Genomic DNA, 21,112 nt, shown 5'->3' with positions numbered 1-21,112 from the left:
ACAGCAAATTATTTTTTGCCATGGATAGAAAGAAAGAAAATTAGGTTCTCTTTTCACATCAAATAGAAATAATTTGTTCTCTGCACAGGGAAAAAAATAGAGGGCCAAATTAGAAAAAACAACAAAATCTGAACAAATCAGCACAAATACTCCTAACCCAATGCCTGAGATTTGCATTTACTGTGGGGACATTTTACATTTTACTGGTTCCCAGTCTCATAGTTTCAGGATATCCCTGCTGTGTTTGATTTGATATTGCTCTCCTGTTCTAGTCCAAACACAATTGTTATTAAATATGGCACTTACACTGTTATTTGAGCTATGGAATGGGACCAGGGAAAGGGACCTGCTCTGTTTAGCTGGGTAACAATTACAGAATTACAGCCTTGCAGACTTATACTGGACCTCTGCCTGGAGGAAAGGTGAAGAACATTATTTTGGTTAAAGGAGGGAGGCTGCTCCATTTTAATAGCACCAGTAATGAATGTTTATGAGTAACAGTGTTTCTTTAGGGCTTTTTTTGTGTGTGTGATGCTCTACATGGTTTATTAACGAAAATAACGTACTAAATTATTTTCATCTCAAAAAAATGATAACACTCAGATGTACAAACCCACATTCATGTGTTGTTTTATTGGTGCATTACAACATTACATTTCCTTCACATTGAGAAAGCATGAGATTAAAATACATTGATCCACAAAAATGCCTTCCCTATGCTGACTTTGCACTGGTGATTGTGGCACCTACAGATCCCTCCACGAGTTTCATTCCATTAAGCCTTTCATAATTTTAATTACATTTTAATCAAACCTTTTACGTTGTCTGCTTTATGACTCTCCATTTAATTATTCCCATTAAAATGTGTTGTTCTTTCCTGCTTTTCCGAGGTCACCAATTACTCTCCCAATTTCAGTTTTTATGCTGTATTACACTTCATGTTCCAATCTTTAAACAGCCACTACTCACTTGAGGGCTGTCTGAGCTTTTCCTCATCCCAAAGACAGCTCATTTGTATCAAAAGCCATTAAAATGCTGAGAATGTGTACAGCACAGTTAGAAAGCCCCACTCCATTTTGAGAATAAGCCAGATCTATATAAAAACATGCAAAATGCTCTATGCATCAGTATTAAACTTCTAATTTTGATTGAAGATATTTTTTTATTTATTTTTTTTTAACATTTGCATATAACCTGGAAGACTAGGGTTCCTGCTGAAAGAAAGAGCTAATGGCTAAGCCTTACCCTGACTCTGGGGCTCTCACTAATCCTCCCACATGAACTAATAGAAAACTATATTTGTTCCAGAATTCTGTAGGATGGTTTAAAAACTTTGTAGGAATATTAAACCTCCATTGAACTCTGTGGGTTTCTAGAATAAGATCTCAACCACACCAGAGGAATGTTCTGTCAAATCCAGTGCAAATGCCAAATAATTTTGCTTTGCTGATGCTGGTATTGTGAATTACTGTATATTCACCAGGAAAACCACAGGTAAGTTTGAGTGTTTCTGCTGTAGAGCTCAGAATTCTGTAAGTGAAACATCCTCCCTCTGACACAGTTAAGCTGTAGCAGCTTTGCAAAGCCTGGTTTCTACAGAACCTCCCGTGTTCACTCCTGTTACATTTTGTTCCTTAGTGTCACTTCCTATTTATAGTCATTTCCAAATATCATAGAAGTTTATACACAGCAAGGTTGCTCTTGTACACAGTTATTAGGTTTATTTTTAATGGGACCCTAATTTACTTGCTTTTTATAAAAATTCAAGTGTTGCCAATCAGGAAGCAGCTCTTCTCCAAAAAAAAAACAAACTACAAAGCTTAGCTTTGAGGAAAGTATATGACGAGCCTTACATAAAGACATTGAGCTGTTTGAATCACAAAATGTCTACAAGGCCAATGCATATTCCAACAGGAACACAGAAATTATAATTACAATAATAATGGCAGCAGTCTCCTCCAGTCTGAAGCACCGTAATTGTGGTCGTTGATCAACATTGTCTTGATTGCTCCAAGAAATGTTCAACTGCCAGGGTGTGGTCTGGAATATTTTGCCTGCATTTTTCACAGGATACCTAAGGAGAAAAAAAACCTGGAATCTGACATTCTGCCATCCAAAGGTACATCATCTCACAGGAATGTGATGTATACTGCATAGTGCATACCCAACTAACAGAATCCTACAGATAATAAATTAACTTAGGTCACACACTTGTCAACCTTCTCCATACCAACAGCAGTTTGATTCAGGTGAGCTCCAATTCAGGTCCCAAGCCAACCTTGGCAAGCACCATGCCCAAAGAGCATGGTGAGCTGAAAATGTGGGATGGGATTAGTGGAAAAGCGTCTCCAGCCTTCCTCTGGGTATTTTACAGTGCTGGAAACCACCACAAGCACTCGTGGTTGTGCGCTCAAAGTCACAAATTAGAATCTTTGCATTTCCTTAGATCACCAATGCTGCAGTGAGTCACCACACAAGAATGAACATGGCACACCGAGATCCACAGAAAACTCTGTGTTTCTTTATCCTCCCAGTTTTAGGGGGTTTTAAAAGTCTGTTTGAAAGACTTCAGCTTGTTAAATGCAAAGGGTGTTCTTTCCTTTTGATTTGCTTTGATGGTAAATACTCCAAGAGTTCTCAAAAATTGCTGATGATGCAATACCAAGTTCTAATCCATCCTGTGTGTTGTTCTTGGTAATTTTAACAGCATGGAATTTCTTGAACTTGAGAATCATCCTGTGGAACTACTAATGCACAAGGCTTGGCTCTTACAAGCACTTCACCATCCACTCCTTTCACCTTCTCAGTCATTAGTAGCTCAGAATGACCTTGGCAAAACTTGACAATTAATACAAAGTCCCACCAGCATGTGGAGGATTTTGTTAACATCAGAAGGCAGCAAGATAAACATAAGGATGATGCCCCTAAAATATCAAATTACAGATGTTGAGCACCTGATGAAAAGTGCTTTGTGTACTCACCACTCATCAAAATCAATGAGTGCTGAGGATGACCAGAACTTTGCAGAAGATACTCAGTACTTCAGAAAAATCTCTTTCCAGATCTAGTATATGCTCAGCCACATCTCAGAATTACTCTTTTAACCATTCTCCACATGAGATTGTTTTTAATAATGTTCTTTTCCCCTTCCCTTGAGTAGCTCTACCTGTTTGCAGTAGACTATAATTCAGCAAGTCAGTATGAACTGAAAATTTAACTTTAAAAGTATGATGTTATGGCATTAAAAATAAAATATTTAAATTCCCTTTATAAAAAAGGAAAGAAACAAAAGAAAAAATGTACAGTAAGAACCACTGTTAAGAGACCAGTTTGGAGGAAATGTGAGAAGGCTAAAAGTTCATTCTGCACATTTCTCAAAGTCATACGGGACCTTCAGTTATTCCCTCCAGAGGCAGCCCAGTGGCATTGTCTGCTGTAGCTCTCTCTTCTTTCTTCACTGAGTTCTGATCCAGCAGGCTGACGTAAGATTTGTGACAGGCTGTATTACCCAAAGGAGGGTAGTGCTGTCTGTAGCAAATGTAAGCAAAAATGAGGCCAATGATCCCTCCAACGAAAGCATCTGGAGAAAAAAAGCAACAAAACCAGAAGCACGTTACCAGGGAAAGAGCAACCAGGAGTGACAATTGCAAATAAAAGACATTTGGTTGACTTGAAAGTGCTTAACACAAAAACTGTGAGTTTTGAGTTTTCCTAAAGAATTTGGAACCAAATACCACAATCATACCAGACACATGAAATCAGTCCCTGGGGACTTGTGCAATATTCTGAGCACCCAGAATTGCAGAGGGTTGGCTGTTTTGGGAGATGAACACTGGGAATAAAACAGCCTCCATGGGGTATCAAACACTGCTGATGTTCCAGATTCTGATCATTTCTGATCATTTGTGGGTAGGCAACCCATGGATCTTCTCCCACTTCCAAAAGCACACAATTTAAAGCTGGATGAATTCTTACCAGAAGCATCTGAAGAGTCAAAGGCTAAGCATGCCTGTTAAGTGATTTAATACCTTTTGAATATCTTTCTTTGATGTTTTTTACTATCTCAAACTCCTATCAGAAAATAAAGTAAAATAAGGCTATTGGATGATATATTTGCAGCTCTCACACTCAGGCAATTTAAAATTTTCTATGGAGGACTCCTTTTCTTTCTGGTTCTGCCTCTAAAATATTCACCCCATCTTGTGTTTCATTTCTAATCAACAAGAGAAAAATTTCACTGAAAATACACCCTCTGTGAAAGCCTCAGATTTAACATGCAGAATAATGAAGTGAGGAAAAAAGCACTGGTATTAAAATATTTTAATAAATTAAAAATGCATTTTATTTTAACAAGTCTGATTCAGCACCACATCATCTGTATCTACCTGTGTTTCCATTATTTCAATTTCAAAAAACCCAAAGTGTAATAAAAGTGGTGAATCATTGGATTTACTGGCAAAAAAGGGTAAATCAATACAAATTATTTTTGTCTAAAGTCTTTAAATAGAGATTAAATACCCTGGTTTGTCAGTGTGATTTTTATTAGAAGAAAGACCATGTAGTTCAATTTTTAATGCATAATAGATAGTTTATAATCACCAGAGGAGTGAGATGCCTTTTATCAGGAATGGCTAGGGCAAGAAAACCTGAAAAATTTAATACTGAGATGAATAAATTTAAGAAATTTGACTGTAAGTCACATTTGAGGAACAGGACTGCATGGAATGACCCAGGAGATGCCTTCTAATCCTGTGTTCTCTTCCTCCACAAAAGGACATATTGAATCTTTCATAAATTAATGTAACAGGGGCTCAAACAAGAATTTAAAAGGTGATTGTATGCAGTCAGTAACTTATCCTACCCACACTGGAAGCTGATTTCATCAGCCTGTCCCTACCAAACTATAATGGCATTAAAGGTACTGAGAGCAAGAATTTCCACTGCACAGCATCAATCAGCTTGTAAAAAACTCAGTTATTGTGACAAGATTAATTTTCTATAAACCTGTGTTGGGTGCAATTATCAGATTATCCTGCTTTGACTGAATAGTGGTCCAGCTGATTTTTTATTTTGCTTAACAATCAGGTCAAGACTATGATTACTATTATTAATCATAGAGAAACACCAGATATTTTTCCAGTCCTCTTTAAGTTCCCTGAGATTTTAAGGCTTGCTGAAAACTTGCCCAGATAATTTCTTTCAAACCCTTTACACAAATTATTCAACTCTGGGCCTCAGCTTGGGCACCACAGTAATACAAATTCACTACATGATTTATGCCAAAGGTTTCTATCTTGCTGACCTTGCTTAATGGGGGGTAATAAGCAAAAACACAGGCAGCTCCTGTTTTTGAAACAAACTATTCTGTCTTTTGTTTGATTTCATGGTAGGAATAACTTTCCTCTTTTTATTTTTTTCCTTTTGTCCATAAAGGAAAAATAATATTCTTTCATTCCCAGTTTTTAACTTTTTTCCATATACAGTACTCCCTTATTCCATGAGTAAATTAACATTTTCAGAATTATAAGACTATAGAGGTGCTTATATATTGGGAATAGATATATTAAGGAATTCAGGATTCACAGTGAAATACCCTAATATTCATTAATACCAATACTAAGGCCTTCAGTATCACTCTCTCCAGCCAAATTGAAGGGAGCTCATAAAGTTCTCATAATATTAATGTTGTAAGAGCACTCAATGGATTTTTAATACAGATTTTTAATACACTCCATCTCTCACCTGCACTGTGCTAAGTCATGGATTCAGAACTAATGGTCCTTTTTCATTTCCACAGCACAGTTAAGGCTCCATCACAAAGCCACCATAAATAATTTACCACAATTAGCCAACTCTGCTGAGCATAAAAGCCAAGGCCTGAGGTTCTGTGCTGTGCCCAGAGTGAACAAGCCCCTCCCTGGGGAGCACAGCTCTTTCAGGGGAAAGCAGGGGTCACCTGCAGGATAATGTCTGCACTGTTCTTGGCAAGAGATGAGTTTGCAGCTCCATCTCCTTAAAATTCAAAGGCAGAACGGGAGCAGCTGTGATGAACCAAGTCCTGAGCCCTTGGGTGCAGTTTTCCTCCACCTCGTACAAAGCACACCATCATCCCCTGCCTCACAGCACACCTTTCTGTCCATAAATAATTCTGGCAAGAGACAGTACACACTGCAAACACGTGTTCCAAACTGGGGTGTAAACCTGTGCTCTCCTCATTTCCTCACACTCCTCCTTTTCTCTTCAGCAGCCAGCTCAAGCGTGGCATGTTTTGTGTGCAGCTCCATGCTGGAGGCTCTCTCCAGCCCCAGTGTCACTGAGAAAAGGAGAGCAGTGAGTCCTGAAACGAGACAAGGCTCTTCTGGAAAGCAGGAGGCTCCTCAGAGAACATGCCAAGGCTAATGCTGGTGATTAAGCAGCTGCAGAAGAACAGCAGCAGCACAGCAGGATGAGGGACAGCCTGGCTGAGACTGGTTCTGGCTGCTGGGTGAGAAGGTGCTCAGGGGGACAGAGCAATGCAGCAATTCATTCAAGTGATGTGAAGGAACCAACAGAATGCTGTGTCTTTGTATTGGGATTTGGGGTCAGCTTTTGGTAGCAGAGGGAGCTGCAGGGGTGGCTTCTGACAGAATCTGCCAGAAGCTTCTCCATGTGCAACAGAGCCAACACCAGCCAGCTCCAGGATGGTCACTGGCCAAGGCTGGGCACAGCAGGGATGTGGGAGCACCTCTGGGATAACAGATTTAAAAAACTGGATACAAAATCTGGACAACTTCAATGGCATCTGGAGAGAGGAGTGAGAACATGTGAGAGAAACAGCCCTGCTGACCCAGGTCAGTGAGGAAGGAGAGGCAGGAGCTGCTCCAGGCACCGTGACAGCAACTGCTGAGTGATCTCTCCCTCAGCTTATCTCCACTCATGAACCTTTCACTCCATTTTCTCTCAGCCTTCCAGCTGAGGAGGAGAGTGACAAACCTGGTGTCCAGCCAGGATCAACCCACCACAGGGCTGGAAAATGGGAAACAGCATGTAACCAGTATGAAACTGAAATTTCAGGTAATTGAAAGGAGCACTCAGGACCTTGAGGGGAGTTCAATTTGCAAGGCCAGCAGTACAGTGCTAGCAATACCACAGAAAGCCAGGATGACCTACATAACAGCATTAGAAATACCATGCATGGTATTTCTTACAGGAATATAGGAACAAATAGGAAAAAAAGTAATTACAGGGTGGTTTACTTAGCAGAAGACATGAGTAAAGCAAGGAAGCTACAAAGGTGGCTATAGAGAGGGTCAAGAAATGGTAAAATAAATAACTGATGGCAGGGTTTTCTGAGTTGTCACACATGATGTGTAATTGATGAACAGCACAGCCTTCTGCATCAGTTATGTCTCACACCTGAACTTCGAAGGACTCTGAGACAACAGTGACAGATGCAGCTGATCTGATGGGCACTGCACTCCAAAATTCCCTGCTGGGAGGGAGGAGAGGATGCTGTGGCAGAGCCCTGAAGCTCTGAAGGTCAGTGCTAGCTAATTAAACCTTGCTAGGAAACCCCAGCGTCAATCCAGGAGCAAGGAAAATCTACAGCGCACCGATGTGTTTTAACACACGTGATGCAGTGAAAAAAAGAATAATCAAAGAAACACATGGCTAATTAAGAAAAAAAGAGTAGGAAAACAGGATATGTCCATATCTCACCTTGCCAGTGATGTTTGTAGTCACACATCCGTGACAGGGCGATCATCATGGCACAGTAGAGGGGCAGAATTGCTGCACAGAGCCTCCAGCTCTTCCCTCGGCCGCTCTCCGTGAAGCAGTGCAGCTTTCCAGCCAGGTAAAAAGTGGTGAAGCCAAGGCCTGAAAATGCAACTGAGAAAGCAAAACACATCACTAGAGTAAATTGTAATTAGCATTGGTTGGTTGGTTGGTTGGGTTTTTTTAATTAAAGCAGTCATGATCTTGCAAACTTTTAAAAAATCACATTTTTGGCGAAGTGAACGAGAAAAGACATTCTCCCACAAGAACCATGACATACAAGTATTCTTCACAGTAGTGGAGCAATGCAACCAGGCAAGGGAAGACTCAGAAGCAATTTGATTTTTTCTAATATATATACTCAGTTTTCACATAATCTGACATGTCTGCAAACACTGTGTTGCCTCTAGACATTCACCTATTCCATAGAAATTTAATTTTTTTCTTCCTTCAGCAATTTACCTTTTTCCTCTGGGGGAGACATCAGGCACTAAATTAAACATTTAAGCAAATTTTTAACTTGAGTCACAAAAGCTTTTTCACGCTCCAACCTTCAGCACATCTTTCCTGATTTTAGACCTATTCTAAAACGTTAAGGTTCAAAGCAGAAAAAGATTCAGACAGTTTTCACTGTAATTGAATTACATTTAAATGAGATTTTTAGGTTCCATTACCCAGTTTCTATAGAACATGCACAAGTGGCAGTGATGAGAGAACTCATCTCCAAGTTTCTGCACTGAACTTCTTTCCTGTTGCAGCTCTTACACCTTCCAGACACTGGACAAGAAAAGGACTTGTTTGTATCATTTCATCTTCCAGATGAGTAAATGGGAGTGATCAAAATTAAATCTGTCTTGGATATGCAAATCAAATGAACTCCCTGAGAAAAAAAACTTTCACACTCCAAAAATACATTAGTCTTCAAATTTTGATTTTTCACCTCAGGTTATTTTTTAGGTGAACTGAAATCTGAAGGCAGCATTTCCAGGCAGAAGAATCAATTGCTTTGTGGTTTCATTTTCTGGCAATCTACAATACCCAGCAATTTAGAGGGCTTAAAGGAATATTGCCCAAACTATAAAGGAGGTGTTCAGTTCACACAGACTCATATTTAGGGTTACTACCATTTAACAGGCAATTTTACCAGCAATTGTCAGTGTGGTGCACAGCAGCAGCAGTTTTAGCTAAAAGGGCTTTAGAGAGCAGCTGGTGATATTTTAAAAAGACTATTCCCCCCAGATTTGTGGGGTTCTTTCCAAGGTCTGCCACATTTCCAGAAGGAGGTGCTCATGGAAAAACATGGAATTCAGCAGGATCTATATTTGTAATAAACACAAAGGCAGATCTTGCCTTAGGTGGTTGATGTGTTCCTCTAAATAAAAGGCAAAAAGAAGAGAGTGACAAACACTCCTCTAGGGGAACCCACACCTGACATAAGAGGGAAAAGAAATATATAATACTCTAATAATATATAATACTAACATTGTGGCTGTAGAACTAGCATTGTGCAGAGAAGCCTTACACTGCAGAACTTCAGATCCTGGAGTGTGCAAATCCAGAAAGAGCTGCTTGACCCAACAGTCCCAGGGCATGCAGAATCAGCAGCCAAAACCACGGAATTAACAGCAAAGTGCTCTGGGATGTGAGATATCCATTATAAAAATAACAACAGAATTCAAGACAATTCAATTGCTGTGCACTCCATGTGGGCAACTTTGCTTGATGGCTCTATTTTGAAGATGTCAGTCAAGAACATTAAGAAAAACAATTCACTCTTCAAGAATCCTGGGCCTAAAGGTGACATTTACACTGAAGAATTGGTCCATCAGTAGAATATATTTGAGCACTTTTTCCTTCACCAGCTGGAGTCAATACATCATGAAGGAAATGCAAATACACACATGCCCTGAAGGGTCACACCCTGCCTACTGTCCTAATAAAAATTATAAAGAAGACAGATCCCAAGGATTCAGCAAAGCAATACAAAAACACTTCAAAGTTGCCTTCTTTCAGGAAATAAATCAAACTCTCTTTATATAAGGAAGGGAAAAGCAATATAAAATACCAACCAGCCCTTTTTGGAGACACTGATGTAAATGAATAGAAGAAAATCAGTCTGATTTAGTTTAAAACAATGTCAACACAAGAAACATATTGATACAAATTCCAGACACAAATATTTAACTGATTTTAAATGTTGTAAGATGAGAAAGGAATGAGGAAATTAGATATTTTTAACAATTGGTGTAGCTAACTCAAATCAAAGTCCTGAAGGCACAAGTTACTGAACTCAGGAAAAACTCTCATGAGACAAGCCACAGGTTCTGTCATGGCTTATTAAAATGCTTTATCATTATTTGAATAAATAAAAATACGTTAGACTCAATTGTTCTTTTTAAAAAAATGAATTCAGAAGGAACAAGGAGAATGCCAGCATCTGGAGACAGCACAGATCCCATCCTGACACCTGATTCCCTCCAGACAGGGGATTTAGGCGAGTTGAAAAACCTGTCTGTACAGACCAAACCAATTACCAAGCTGAAATGCATAAGGTGAGAAACTGTAAACAAGAATCTGATCTAAAGCACCCCAAATAAATTATTCATTTAAAAATGTAATTGCTTTTGTGAGTGTTTTTCTGAAATTTAAACTACCCCAGGAGGATCTTCAGCCTCTCAAGTTTTAGTGGATGCTTTGCTAAGTACACAATAAATGACTTTTTTCACATTAAGCAGTTTTTGAACTAAAGAAAACACCTCAGCTTGCTTAAGTGACATCAAATTCCAAAACAGCCATCCAGCTGGCCTTTGTAAGGATCAGGTAAAATGATCCATCTCCTTGGCTGCAATGCCATATTTTTGCAGTGATTACTGTACATTTCCCAAATGCAAACCCAGACTGTTCATCACTGGAATTGCTTAGCAGCCTACTGAGGAATTCCAGCAGCTAGGGCTACTGCTGAATGTTCTCAGTTTCACACTCTTCAAAGACTGAAATGTTTATCTTTCTTGAAGGAAAAAGTATGATACCAAATGAGTGCATAAATTTTAATGTTGAAATTCAATTCAAAGAGCATTTTATAGAAGTACAATTCCCAAAGAATGTTATGAGCTTATTATCACAAAATATTTTTTAGTTTTTTTTTTTTCCAAGTGGGACAGTTAAACACCTTCCCTTTGGCTTAGCTTTATTAATTTCTTTTCACAGAGAAAGACAGTTCAGCAGAAGCAACATGAAAAGCACATCACAAAATACAAATATATGCAGGGACCTGGGAAATAAAAATGAGATGTTGGAGACAGAGACATGGTAGAACAAAAATAGACTTCTATTATCTGAAAAGCACAAGAGCATTAGTCATTAGATTGTTTTTGCACCACTGTCACAGTGAATTCTTATGAACTTTGGGTTTTTTTGGTGACATGTTTTTTATGTACCTTTCCAGACACCTCATCTCACCTGAAACTCCTCAGGTGGCCTCAGGATGCATCTCATTGCCAGCAAAAAATGAGAGCTAAGTTTTAATTTGTTCAGTTAATGATGCTGTTTACAAAAAGGCCTAAAAGCAAACCTGGTCCACAGCCTACTTTTCCATTTCTGTGGGTAGAAACCTTGAAAAAATCCCCCTTCTCTGAGAGCATAGTAAAGAGAAGATCAAACCAGCTCAGAGCCTGGAATTACTTTCAATATTTTCTCTTATTAAGCACAGTATCTAGACACAAACCTCACTGCCTCTTCATCCCTAATCCAAATTATGGCCATGTGGGCATTTATGAGATATTTAACAACAAATAATCCCTACCAAGGCAATTTTTTTTCTTTTCCAGGATAACACTGGGAGATACCAAGTTCCAACCAATGGATCAGGGTTTCCTTCTTGCTTTCCTGCTTTGCTGTAATGACACCATCCTGGATAAGGATCACACCCTGCCCAACCTCTTGGCATTCCATTCACGATGCCAACTATTTGCATCACTCATTCAGGGATGTGCATGTAATTTAAAACTTGTTTGAAGGAAATTGGCCCAAGCATACAGATTAGCATGTAAAATAGAGTTAGAGGAATGCTGAGGAGCATCTCCATGGATAGAAACTTCACAGTGGAGGATCAGAATGCTTCTGTCAAACTCATGGCCAGCACTGTCAGAGAGTTTACTGGAATATATCAGTTTTAGTACTGCAGATAATCCCCCTAAATACTTCAAAAAGGAGCTAGGGAAACCCCAGGACTATGGCCAGCCTGAGCAGGATGGGTTATACAGAAAATGACTGCTTCTCTTTCCGTGGTGTGACACACAGCAGGAATAGGAAAGTGTTATTTGCTCCTGCAGCATTGCAAAATGCAAAGCAATGAAGCCTGATCTGTGCACCATCTGCCAGAGGAATTTTCATTGAGGTTTTATGTGGAGAAGCAGAGTTTGGACAGGGGGAAGGAAAGGACTTTGGGCCTTTTTCACCCCCTCTTTCCAAGTGAACCACGGAGAAAGTGGCTGCACAACAGTATTTGTATATTCACTGAATGCAGTGGGCTCCTAACTTGCCAAAAACTCTTGAGAGAGACTTTTAAATAACTCTTGAGAAAATCAGGGACTGGACAATTGGGCATCTTCATTCTCAATTCAGTCTAGAATGAAGTTTGCTGTCTGAAGAGAGCAAAACTAGAGTTGGTTTCTGTTCTGGAGTACACAGTAGATTTGGGATTAATACCTTTAAACAAAGAAAAGAAAATATAATTCTTAAAAGTGCTAAATAACTGAGTTGTTCAGCATGGAGAAGAGAAGGCTCTAGGACAATCTGGTTTAGTGGGAGGTGTCCCTGTCCATGGCAGGGAGTGGAACTGGATGATCTTTAAGGTTCCTTCCAACCCAAACCCCACTCTGACCCTACATCCTTTGTGTAAAACAAATTCACAGAACATGTTGGCCAGGTAGGATAAATCCCAGTGAGGAGCCACTGCCTTACACCACCAGGGTTCCTGTATTAAAAACCCACCTTTTTTATTTCTCTTTTTTAATTCAGGAAAAAAGGAAAATATTTTTGAGGTATACACATCATCTGAACCTCAAACGGGCTCAAAAGAGTTGATTTATTAAGGCTGGAAAACCAAACATTACAGAGTTAATTTCACAAGCCCCTCATGAATTCCAAGAGCCCTTGCTGTTGAGTTCTCACAGGTAATCATGTCAGAGGAGAGGTAGAAGCATTCAACATAACCATTCCTGAGTATGCTCAGAGTTTGAATTAAGAAGCCAATAAACCCCACAGGACTTTTTTTTTGCCTTGTGTATCTAAGAAATCCGTTTCATATTTCCCTGGATTCTTTTATAAAAGGCTGAAATATTTCAGTGAGACAGTGCCATACAGCTGTTAATTAAGAGATTTATCTTGGAAATAGGGGAGTAGCAGCCACTACTGCCAAAAACCTGCGGCTTGTAGCTCATTTGCTACTTAAAATGTTCATTTTCAAGTGAAGGAAATATGATTATCCCCCATGAAATTGCTAGCTAAAGATAATTAACAGTTCAAATTTAGATACCCAACTATAATTACAAGTACTGAGGTAATATTTTATAAAAATTATCACAGGATAGCAAACATTTCTATTGAAATTCAATAATTTCTTCACTCTGAAGCACATAAATCACTTTCATTTTTCAAACTAATGCATATCTTTTAACATGTAAGAACATTTTCATTCTTAAAACTAATTTTAATTATTTAGTGAAAAGGGGAGGAGGAGCTACCTGTCCTTTCCTTCTGATGACATCATATTTCCCAGGGACCTTTTTTCTTTGTAGTGGCCCAGCAAGAAACACCACAAATGCTACATTCACTTAATTAGTGCTTCATCAGGCAAGTCTAGTGTGAGCATAAATTATATAATCAGCTTTAATATCATCAGAGAAGGCAACTCCTTGGGGATAATTTAACAGTAATGCTCTATACAGTGACAACCACTGAGTGGAGCAGTCAATTGTGAAGGGATAGAGACAATAAAATATTAACAACCAGCCAGCCCAGAAAAGGTGCTGGGATGTTCTGAGAGTTGTTGTAGAGTCTTTACCTGGCTAAGGAGATAATTCACACCCAGGCTGCTGTCACAGAATTTATAACAGGTTCAGAGAAGCAAAAAAACCCAGGAGATTTCTCTCCTCCCAAAGCTGAGGTGGGGACTGGACAGAAACCTAATTCAGGAGTAATCCTGAGAATGTTTTCAGCCCAGATAAACAGAGTTCAGCTGGGGGGAATGGAACATGTCCAAATAAATACAGCACTGGTCTGTGAACCAGTTATCAGGACTACAACTGTCAGAGGTAAATTCACATTTCCAAGGAATACCAGGGAGCAGCACAGAGAATCAAGGCCAGATCTGTGGATATTCACATCCAAGTTACTCTCCTGCTCCTCATATTTAACTCCTACCCATCACCTGCCCTGCTGCAAGAGGCATTCTGCATAAATGATATTTTTCATTGAGATTCCAGCCACCTTGCCATACTAAACAATACCAGAAAGTGATATCATATCCTATTGTTTGACAGTATAAATAGCTTTTAAACATTGTCTACTGACTTTTTTGGTATTTACATCAACTAGTAGTTCAATTTGTTTAGACAGGATCTTCCTGTGTTCATCCACACAAACTTAATGATTTCAAGCCAGTAATGAAGGCAGACAGAGAAGGGAACATAGAGAACAGAACAAAAAAGAACAGAATATTTCATTTGGAAGGGACCAACAATTATCATCTGTTCCTACTGCCTGACCACTGCAGGGCTGACCAAAAGCTAAAGCAAATTATTGAGAGCAGTGTCCAAATGCCTCTTGAACAATGACAGGCTTGGGGAGCACTGCCCAGCTCTCTGGGAAGCCTCTTCCAGTGTTTGCCCACCCCTTTGGCAAAAACTTTGTTCTAATATCAAGTGTGAACCTCCCCTGGCACAGCTTTGAATCATTGCTATGTGTCCTGCCACTGGATCCCAGGGTGAAGGGATCAGCAAAGACAGGCTAATAAAATGAAGAGTAAAATGTCATATGGTGGAGAACTTCGTGCATGGCTGGCAAGTGATGTTTTAAATATTTAGTGATATTTAAATATTTTTTAAGGAGAGTTAATACGACTCAGCAGTCATGCTAAATCTTGTTTAGTCCCAAGTGTCTGTGGAAATGCTATGATAGCATAAACATTGGGTCAATCATTCTGATTTCTAGTTTCTGATTAATTCCCTCAGTAAAATCATCCAGAGATTTCTTCCTTCCCCCACCTCCCCTGTGAGTGATTTTTATTTTAAATACTTTCCATGCTATTTCATCTACAGATCCAACTTGCACTGGCTCCCAACATGATTAGAAACCCTCAACATAGTCATTCTCCAAAGTTCCTAGTTGCTTATATAAAATGTATGAACCAGACTGAGATTTCTAAACCCGCTAAGTTCATGTTGAAACAAAGGAAAACTGAAAGTCTCAAAAGAAAATCACCAGACAAATCTGTCGTTTTCAACAAAGCAGTATTAGTTTTAAAAACATTTTGCATAAATATTTGTCATGGGGGTTTTGTTTGAGAAAACACTGATGTCATTATTTGCTCAGTCTTCTGCAGAAGGAGGAGGGGGAAAAAATTACCTGCAATAGCTCATGTTTTTTATGTACAACTGACAGCATTAGCAAAATCCAAACGAGGCTTTTGCAGGTGCTTTTTTTTCATTCTGGCATAAATAGTATACTTGATTTCCTGCATTTATCTCATAGCTTTTATCTCAAGAGCCTTTTAATATCCCCTTGCTTTCAAGAGACCTAAATTAATGTTTTCAGAAAATGTTATGACTGAGATTCCTGCCGTCTGATAAATCAGTCAGCCACCTCTAAAGGAAGCTGCCTGGCATTTTAAGTTTATCATTCAATTTGAAGGGTTTTATTGAGTTATTTTTCTTTTGCTTATAGCAGAATTGTAGTTGGTACTCCTGATTTTAATGAAATAATTCTGGATTGACTCAGAGTTATTTGCATTAGAAGAACATGAGCTTATGTGAGTCAGGTCTATCCCTTTTGCTGCTCAAATGGGATTTTAGTGTGCAAGGAGGATTTGGAGACTGATCACAACTAATTCTTTTGGGGTGGAAAAGACCCACCCCAACTTATAAAGGTGAGCGCTCTGTAGGGAGTTGTCAAGTCCTCACGGACACAGAATATTTGGGTTTGCTTCCAAGTAGCTCTAATAAATGTAGAAAAGCCTCCTGCATGCTCTGATTTATTCTCACCATGGGCTGGAAGACCCCACCACGTGCTGCAATGGCAGTTTCAAGGAATCTCAATGTTTGGCAGTACTGAAGTGAGACTTCTTCCTTAAAGATGGTCAGGAAGTGATGTGCCAGCCTCCCCTGAATTCACAGCCTTGCATTTCCAAACCAAACTCGTGCTTTCTGACCCATTTCACCCCAGAGAAGAGCTGTCACTACAGTTCACAGATGGAAATTGATCTTTACATCTCTGGTGTGACTCAGAGTCCTTTTAACTGAAAAGGTCAGGCAGAAGAACAATGGTCTTTACTTTAGATACTGAAATCTACAGCAACAAAGTCTTCTGCAGTCTGTGAAACCAAGCATTTGCCTTAACCTTAGCTTACAAATTTTGCCTTAAAAGCTAAAGTTAGGCAAAAAAGAAAGGAAGAATTAGACTGAGAAGTAATTAAGCTCCTTCCCTGCACAGGTGAAAGCAAACTGAACAGATATAATAACCAAGAAACAGCAGCAGCTGCTGGGAAATCTGGTTTATTGGAGCTGAGATCAGAGATTTACTGACACTTGCAGCTCACTTTTTTAACTTCACCTTTTTACATATTTCCATTTTGTCTGTAAGTGTAAACTATAGCTTGAAAGGCAAAGAAAATAATCTTCTTCACTTCTAAAGGGCCATTACTTTCTCAAACATATCAAGACACCTTCATTCATCAAGGAGATAATTAAAAAACATATGACAACACGAGTCACTGTTATTGTCCCCACAGCCTCTGATTGCATTCTTCATTTCAGATATTTGATTGAATTCTCTGATTTCTTCAGCGATATTCAACAGTACTGTCTACAAACCTCTTTCAGCAATATAATAAAAGAAGAAAAACAAAAACACCCACACAAGAAATGAAAGCTCTCACACAGTTCTATGTTAACATTCATTCTGCAAATATAAAACTGAGATGCTACAACAAAATAATTTCTTTAAAAAACTCTATTTTTTCTGCAAAAAGGAATCTCTGGACTCAATAAATATTTTTATTTTAAAAAAAAAATCAATTACACAACTGAGCCAAAAGTCAACTTTTCAAACTAATTTAAGTAACTAAATTGCAGCTAGAAAAATAAAAATCACATGAGTGTTTTATTTATTTTGCTGCTGATACAGCAATTTTATACAAGATATGTTAATTTTGAATTGATTTTATTCCTATAATGCCATCCAATCCAATGTGAAATTATAAGTTCAATTCTCTGCAGCCACTGTGCTAAAAGAAATGATTTTTAGAGAGTTTGGCTTCCAGTCAATTGATGGGACCTTTCTCTCAGGGATCAATAGCCAGCAGGAATCTCCTGAGGTCCAACACAGGGAAATGCAAATTCCTGGAGTTGGGCAAGAACATCCCAACTCTGTTGGGTGGTAGCCAGAGCAACCTGAGGAGACAACTGGCACCAACTGAAGCACAGGAAATTGCATTTAAATATAACAACATTTTCACTGAAACAGTGGTCAGGCACTGGAGCAGGTCTCCCTGTGAGATATGTTGTGGAATCTTCACATTAAATCAAAACTCAGCTGGAAATTGTCCTCTGGAACCTTCTCGCCCTGACCCTGCTTTCAGTTGTGGCTGGAACTGCACAATTTCCAGAGGCACCTTTATCCTCAAAGTTCTGTGAATCCAACTATAAATTGATATAACCAGACTAGCAAGTGATAATTCATTTTTTTTTCACAGCAGACAAATCCATTTCAAGATGTCTTTGTGGGTATTGATGGGCTCAGTCTCCCCCTGACCACCAACACCCAGCAGTACAAACTCCAAGGACGTTAAATTAACCTCTCACCAAGCCACTGTTTTTGCTTCAGTAAAAAGGTACCAAAACCAGTTCCATGAAACTTCCTCTAATCTAATTCCTCAGCTGAAAAACACAGCTTCAATAGTTCTGGCCAATTCAGAAATAACACAATTAAAAATAGTCACTAAATAAAGCTGAAGCCAAAACTGGTAACTGCAATCTGCTTGCAAATGCTTTGAGTAGAATAAGAGCCTAAAGGGAGTTATATCATCAAGAATTAATCACTTCCTCTAAGAAAGTAAACAGGGTCAAGAATCTGGCATTGAATTCACAGAGGATTTTTGGTGTTTTTAAATAAATTGTGTTGCGTTACTATTATTTACCCATATTTGCTTGTACAAGGACTCCATTACTACAATCACAGCAGCATGTGGGACCTCTCCCTGTCTAGGATTTCATTTTTTCTTTTAAGATAAATAGCTCATTTTACTGAACAATATTTGAAACAAGCCTGTGATGCTGATTTGCTGCTTACTGTTCTGATAAGCAGCATATGATCATAAACATCTAAGAAAAAAACATGAAGTTCTCCTGGTTTTGGCAATAAGACTCATTTATTATCTATTTTAACATAAGCACATACTACTTTTGCAGCCCTTTAGTTTGCTGTTGGTGGCCTGTATTCATTCATACAGGTGAAAGCTGGGTCAAAGGTTCAGTTAGAATGCAATGGATCAGGTTTTTATTCCTTTGATTTAGAGCTCAGTATCCAAAACTTGGTATTACCAACCATGAAAGATGATCTGGATTCATATTTTAAGCCAGAATTCATTTCAGACAGCAACTGGAAAAAGAAGTGGACAAAGCCCAACTCATAAAATTTGGTAGAACAAATTTATATTTGTGCCATTACCAGGAGATAGAGTGAAAAGAGAATTTTCCCCTTTTTCTACCCCCTCCTTCCAGCCACCTGTCTGGTGATGTGACGACATCACAGGTAATTTACTGCTCATATTCTTCTGCTCTCCTCTGAGAACTCTTTAGAAGGGCATTGCAACAATTTTAAGCTGCAACTCATGAACCCTACGTGCTTTCAGAAATGTGAGCTCTCATATGGAAAACATGCTCAGTATTCCTGTCACCTTAATTAAACATGTTCTTGACATGTGGTCAAGCAGAATCAGCCTTCCTTGTGCATGAAAAAACCCTGGTGGCTTCTGGGCTGAACATGTTCCCTGAAAAAATTTAGATGTATTCTCCAAACAAAGACATTTACCCAATTATAGCAATTACAACCAATTATAGCTAATTGCAATTTAAGACTAACACAGGATCTAGGAAGCTGACATTCTCCCTCATGACCCCACAGTAATAATACAAATTCCAAATTCTGTCACCAAAATAAACTCAGACCTCCCTGTCCACACAAATACCAGACAATCAAATGCTCACCTCTTGTATCTGTATAAGAGTGGAACTTTGTGAAATCTTCCTGGAGCTGGCCAATGCATAAAGCTACTCCAAGTAACAAAGAACTGTTAATTAAATGAATCCTACTGATTTCTTTTCCATTTTTAATTACTGAATATCTGGCCTACCTGGAATTGCTCCATTGGATACAAACCTGGAATTACAAGCCTTTATTTCCCATGCACATTGATTTTTAGATAAATAACACCCCAGGACTCGTAAGTTCCTATTTTGTTTGTGGAGAGATTTTGTCAGCCTGACATAAATGTCAAAATTACATCAGACATGAGATGAAAAGGAAGAAATCAATTATGAAAAGCTGTCTATCCATCCCATTAGTATAATGTATGCCTGCAAATTCAGTGATCTTTTCAGGTCCCAGTTGTGCACATGGCTTGTCCAATTAAATGTTCTGTGTTCATTCACCTTAATTTTCCTTCTGCATGTGTTGCATTCAGTTTATCTCTCTTTATCCATACATCACATGTTTCATCAACTGGTGTGGTGGGTAATCATTACCAATAAAAGGTTTGTACTGATTTCTGCACCATTTGTTCTGTTTGTTTCATTGAACACAATAATTCTGTCTGTCTGTCCCTTTGGTTGCTCATTTTTGATCATTTGCTTGATGCTGATGGTTCTGTCTCGTTGCAAGGAAGGAAAAATACATCTGGAGAGGTGGGGATGCCATGAGGCCTCTCCAAGGCAGGCTGCACAAAGGTTCTCTGCAAGAAAAACTCTTCAGAAGGCACACAGGAAGGGCACAGGCAGGAAAAAAATTAAATTGCTGCATTTATGATATTCATAAACATCAGTTTTGATGAATTTTGGGCATAGAGAGGCTGCATGGTATCACAGGTGCTAGCTTTAAATTAGCATAAAACTGCCAATGGATTATAAAGTCATGGAAATAACGAATACAGAACAAACTTATATTTCAGCATTATTTTGGGTCAGAATAGCAACATTTGTGCCACTCAGGAGCATCTCTGAGCTACTGGACACAGGCAGGAGTCTGGGCTCCCTACAGCCAAAGGTCCATTCCCTCCCACAAGATTGGCAGTACACTGAAAAAGAAGCAAAATGGGCTCCAAATAATCCAAAAGATGCAGAGATTTCTTTGATCCAGTGGAACATTGCAAGTCACTCTTTGGCTTTATGAAACTGTCTGTGCTCCACACATTTTTCTTCTCTGCATGACCTGCACTCTTGGCCCAGGGGGGTGAGGCCAAGAAAATCATCTGTGCTCCAAAGCAGAACTCTCCTCCAGGACATGAGCTGGCTCTGAGAGTGCTAACAGGTTGTTCACAACATTTTTATGGAGTAAGCAAGGTCAGGCCAGGCCATCTGGGAGTGCCAGTGCTGTCACTCTTGATACACATCCCTGCATTTTGCACTCTTACACCTCCCCATTTCCAGCACCACGGATTTTCTTTTTAAAGGCCTCGTCTTGCATGGGTGAGGTTTTAGATTCTGGTATAATAAAGCTTGTGACTGACAGCCTATCCTAGAAATGCCCTAAGAAAAACTGTTTTGAAGATGAGAATGGCTCCTGACTGAAGCTTCTAGCCCCTCTTTGTGAGCTGCCTGGCAGCTTTTACTTGTGATTTATTTTCCTCATGGGTTCAAGTGAAGTGGGAAATACCAAATTGCTCTGAGCTACTTGTAACCATCATACCAAGAGAGGTACTATAGATTATGTCAACTCTCTTCCTCACCACTTGCATTTCTGCACTCATGAAGGCACAAAAAATAATTCCCCAAACACTAACAGAAGCAAAAAAAGGAGCCCTTTTTGGTGCTGGTCCATGAATTTCACAACACACACTGAAGGGATGACAGAAATCTGAAGAGTG

At 39.1% G+C, this 21,112-nt stretch overlaps 1 protein-coding gene across 1 annotated transcript in view; it reads right to left on the bottom strand.

The window, feature by feature from the left end:
• Positions 1–606: 606 nt before the first annotated feature.
• PLPP4 (phospholipid phosphatase 4) overlaps positions 607–21,112 on the bottom strand; it is a 47,905-nt gene continuing 27,399 nt past the window's right edge. The window contains exons 6-8 of the mRNA XM_015633797.3: positions 7,699–7,869; positions 3,392–3,580; positions 607–2,074 (exon numbers count right to left, since the gene is read on the bottom strand). Coding sequence (XP_015489283.1) covers positions 2,064–2,074; positions 3,392–3,580; positions 7,699–7,869 — 371 coding nt within the window. The 3' untranslated portion in view covers positions 607–2,063. The remainder of the gene's footprint in view (positions 2,075–3,391; positions 3,581–7,698; positions 7,870–21,112) is intronic.

Source organism: Parus major, chromosome 6 (assembly GCF_001522545.3).
Source record: "Parus major isolate Abel chromosome 6, Parus_major1.1, whole genome shotgun sequence".
Taxonomy (NCBI): domain Eukaryota; kingdom Metazoa; phylum Chordata; class Aves; order Passeriformes; family Paridae; genus Parus; species Parus major.
This window is presented reverse-complemented; position numbering and strand designations above follow the sequence as displayed.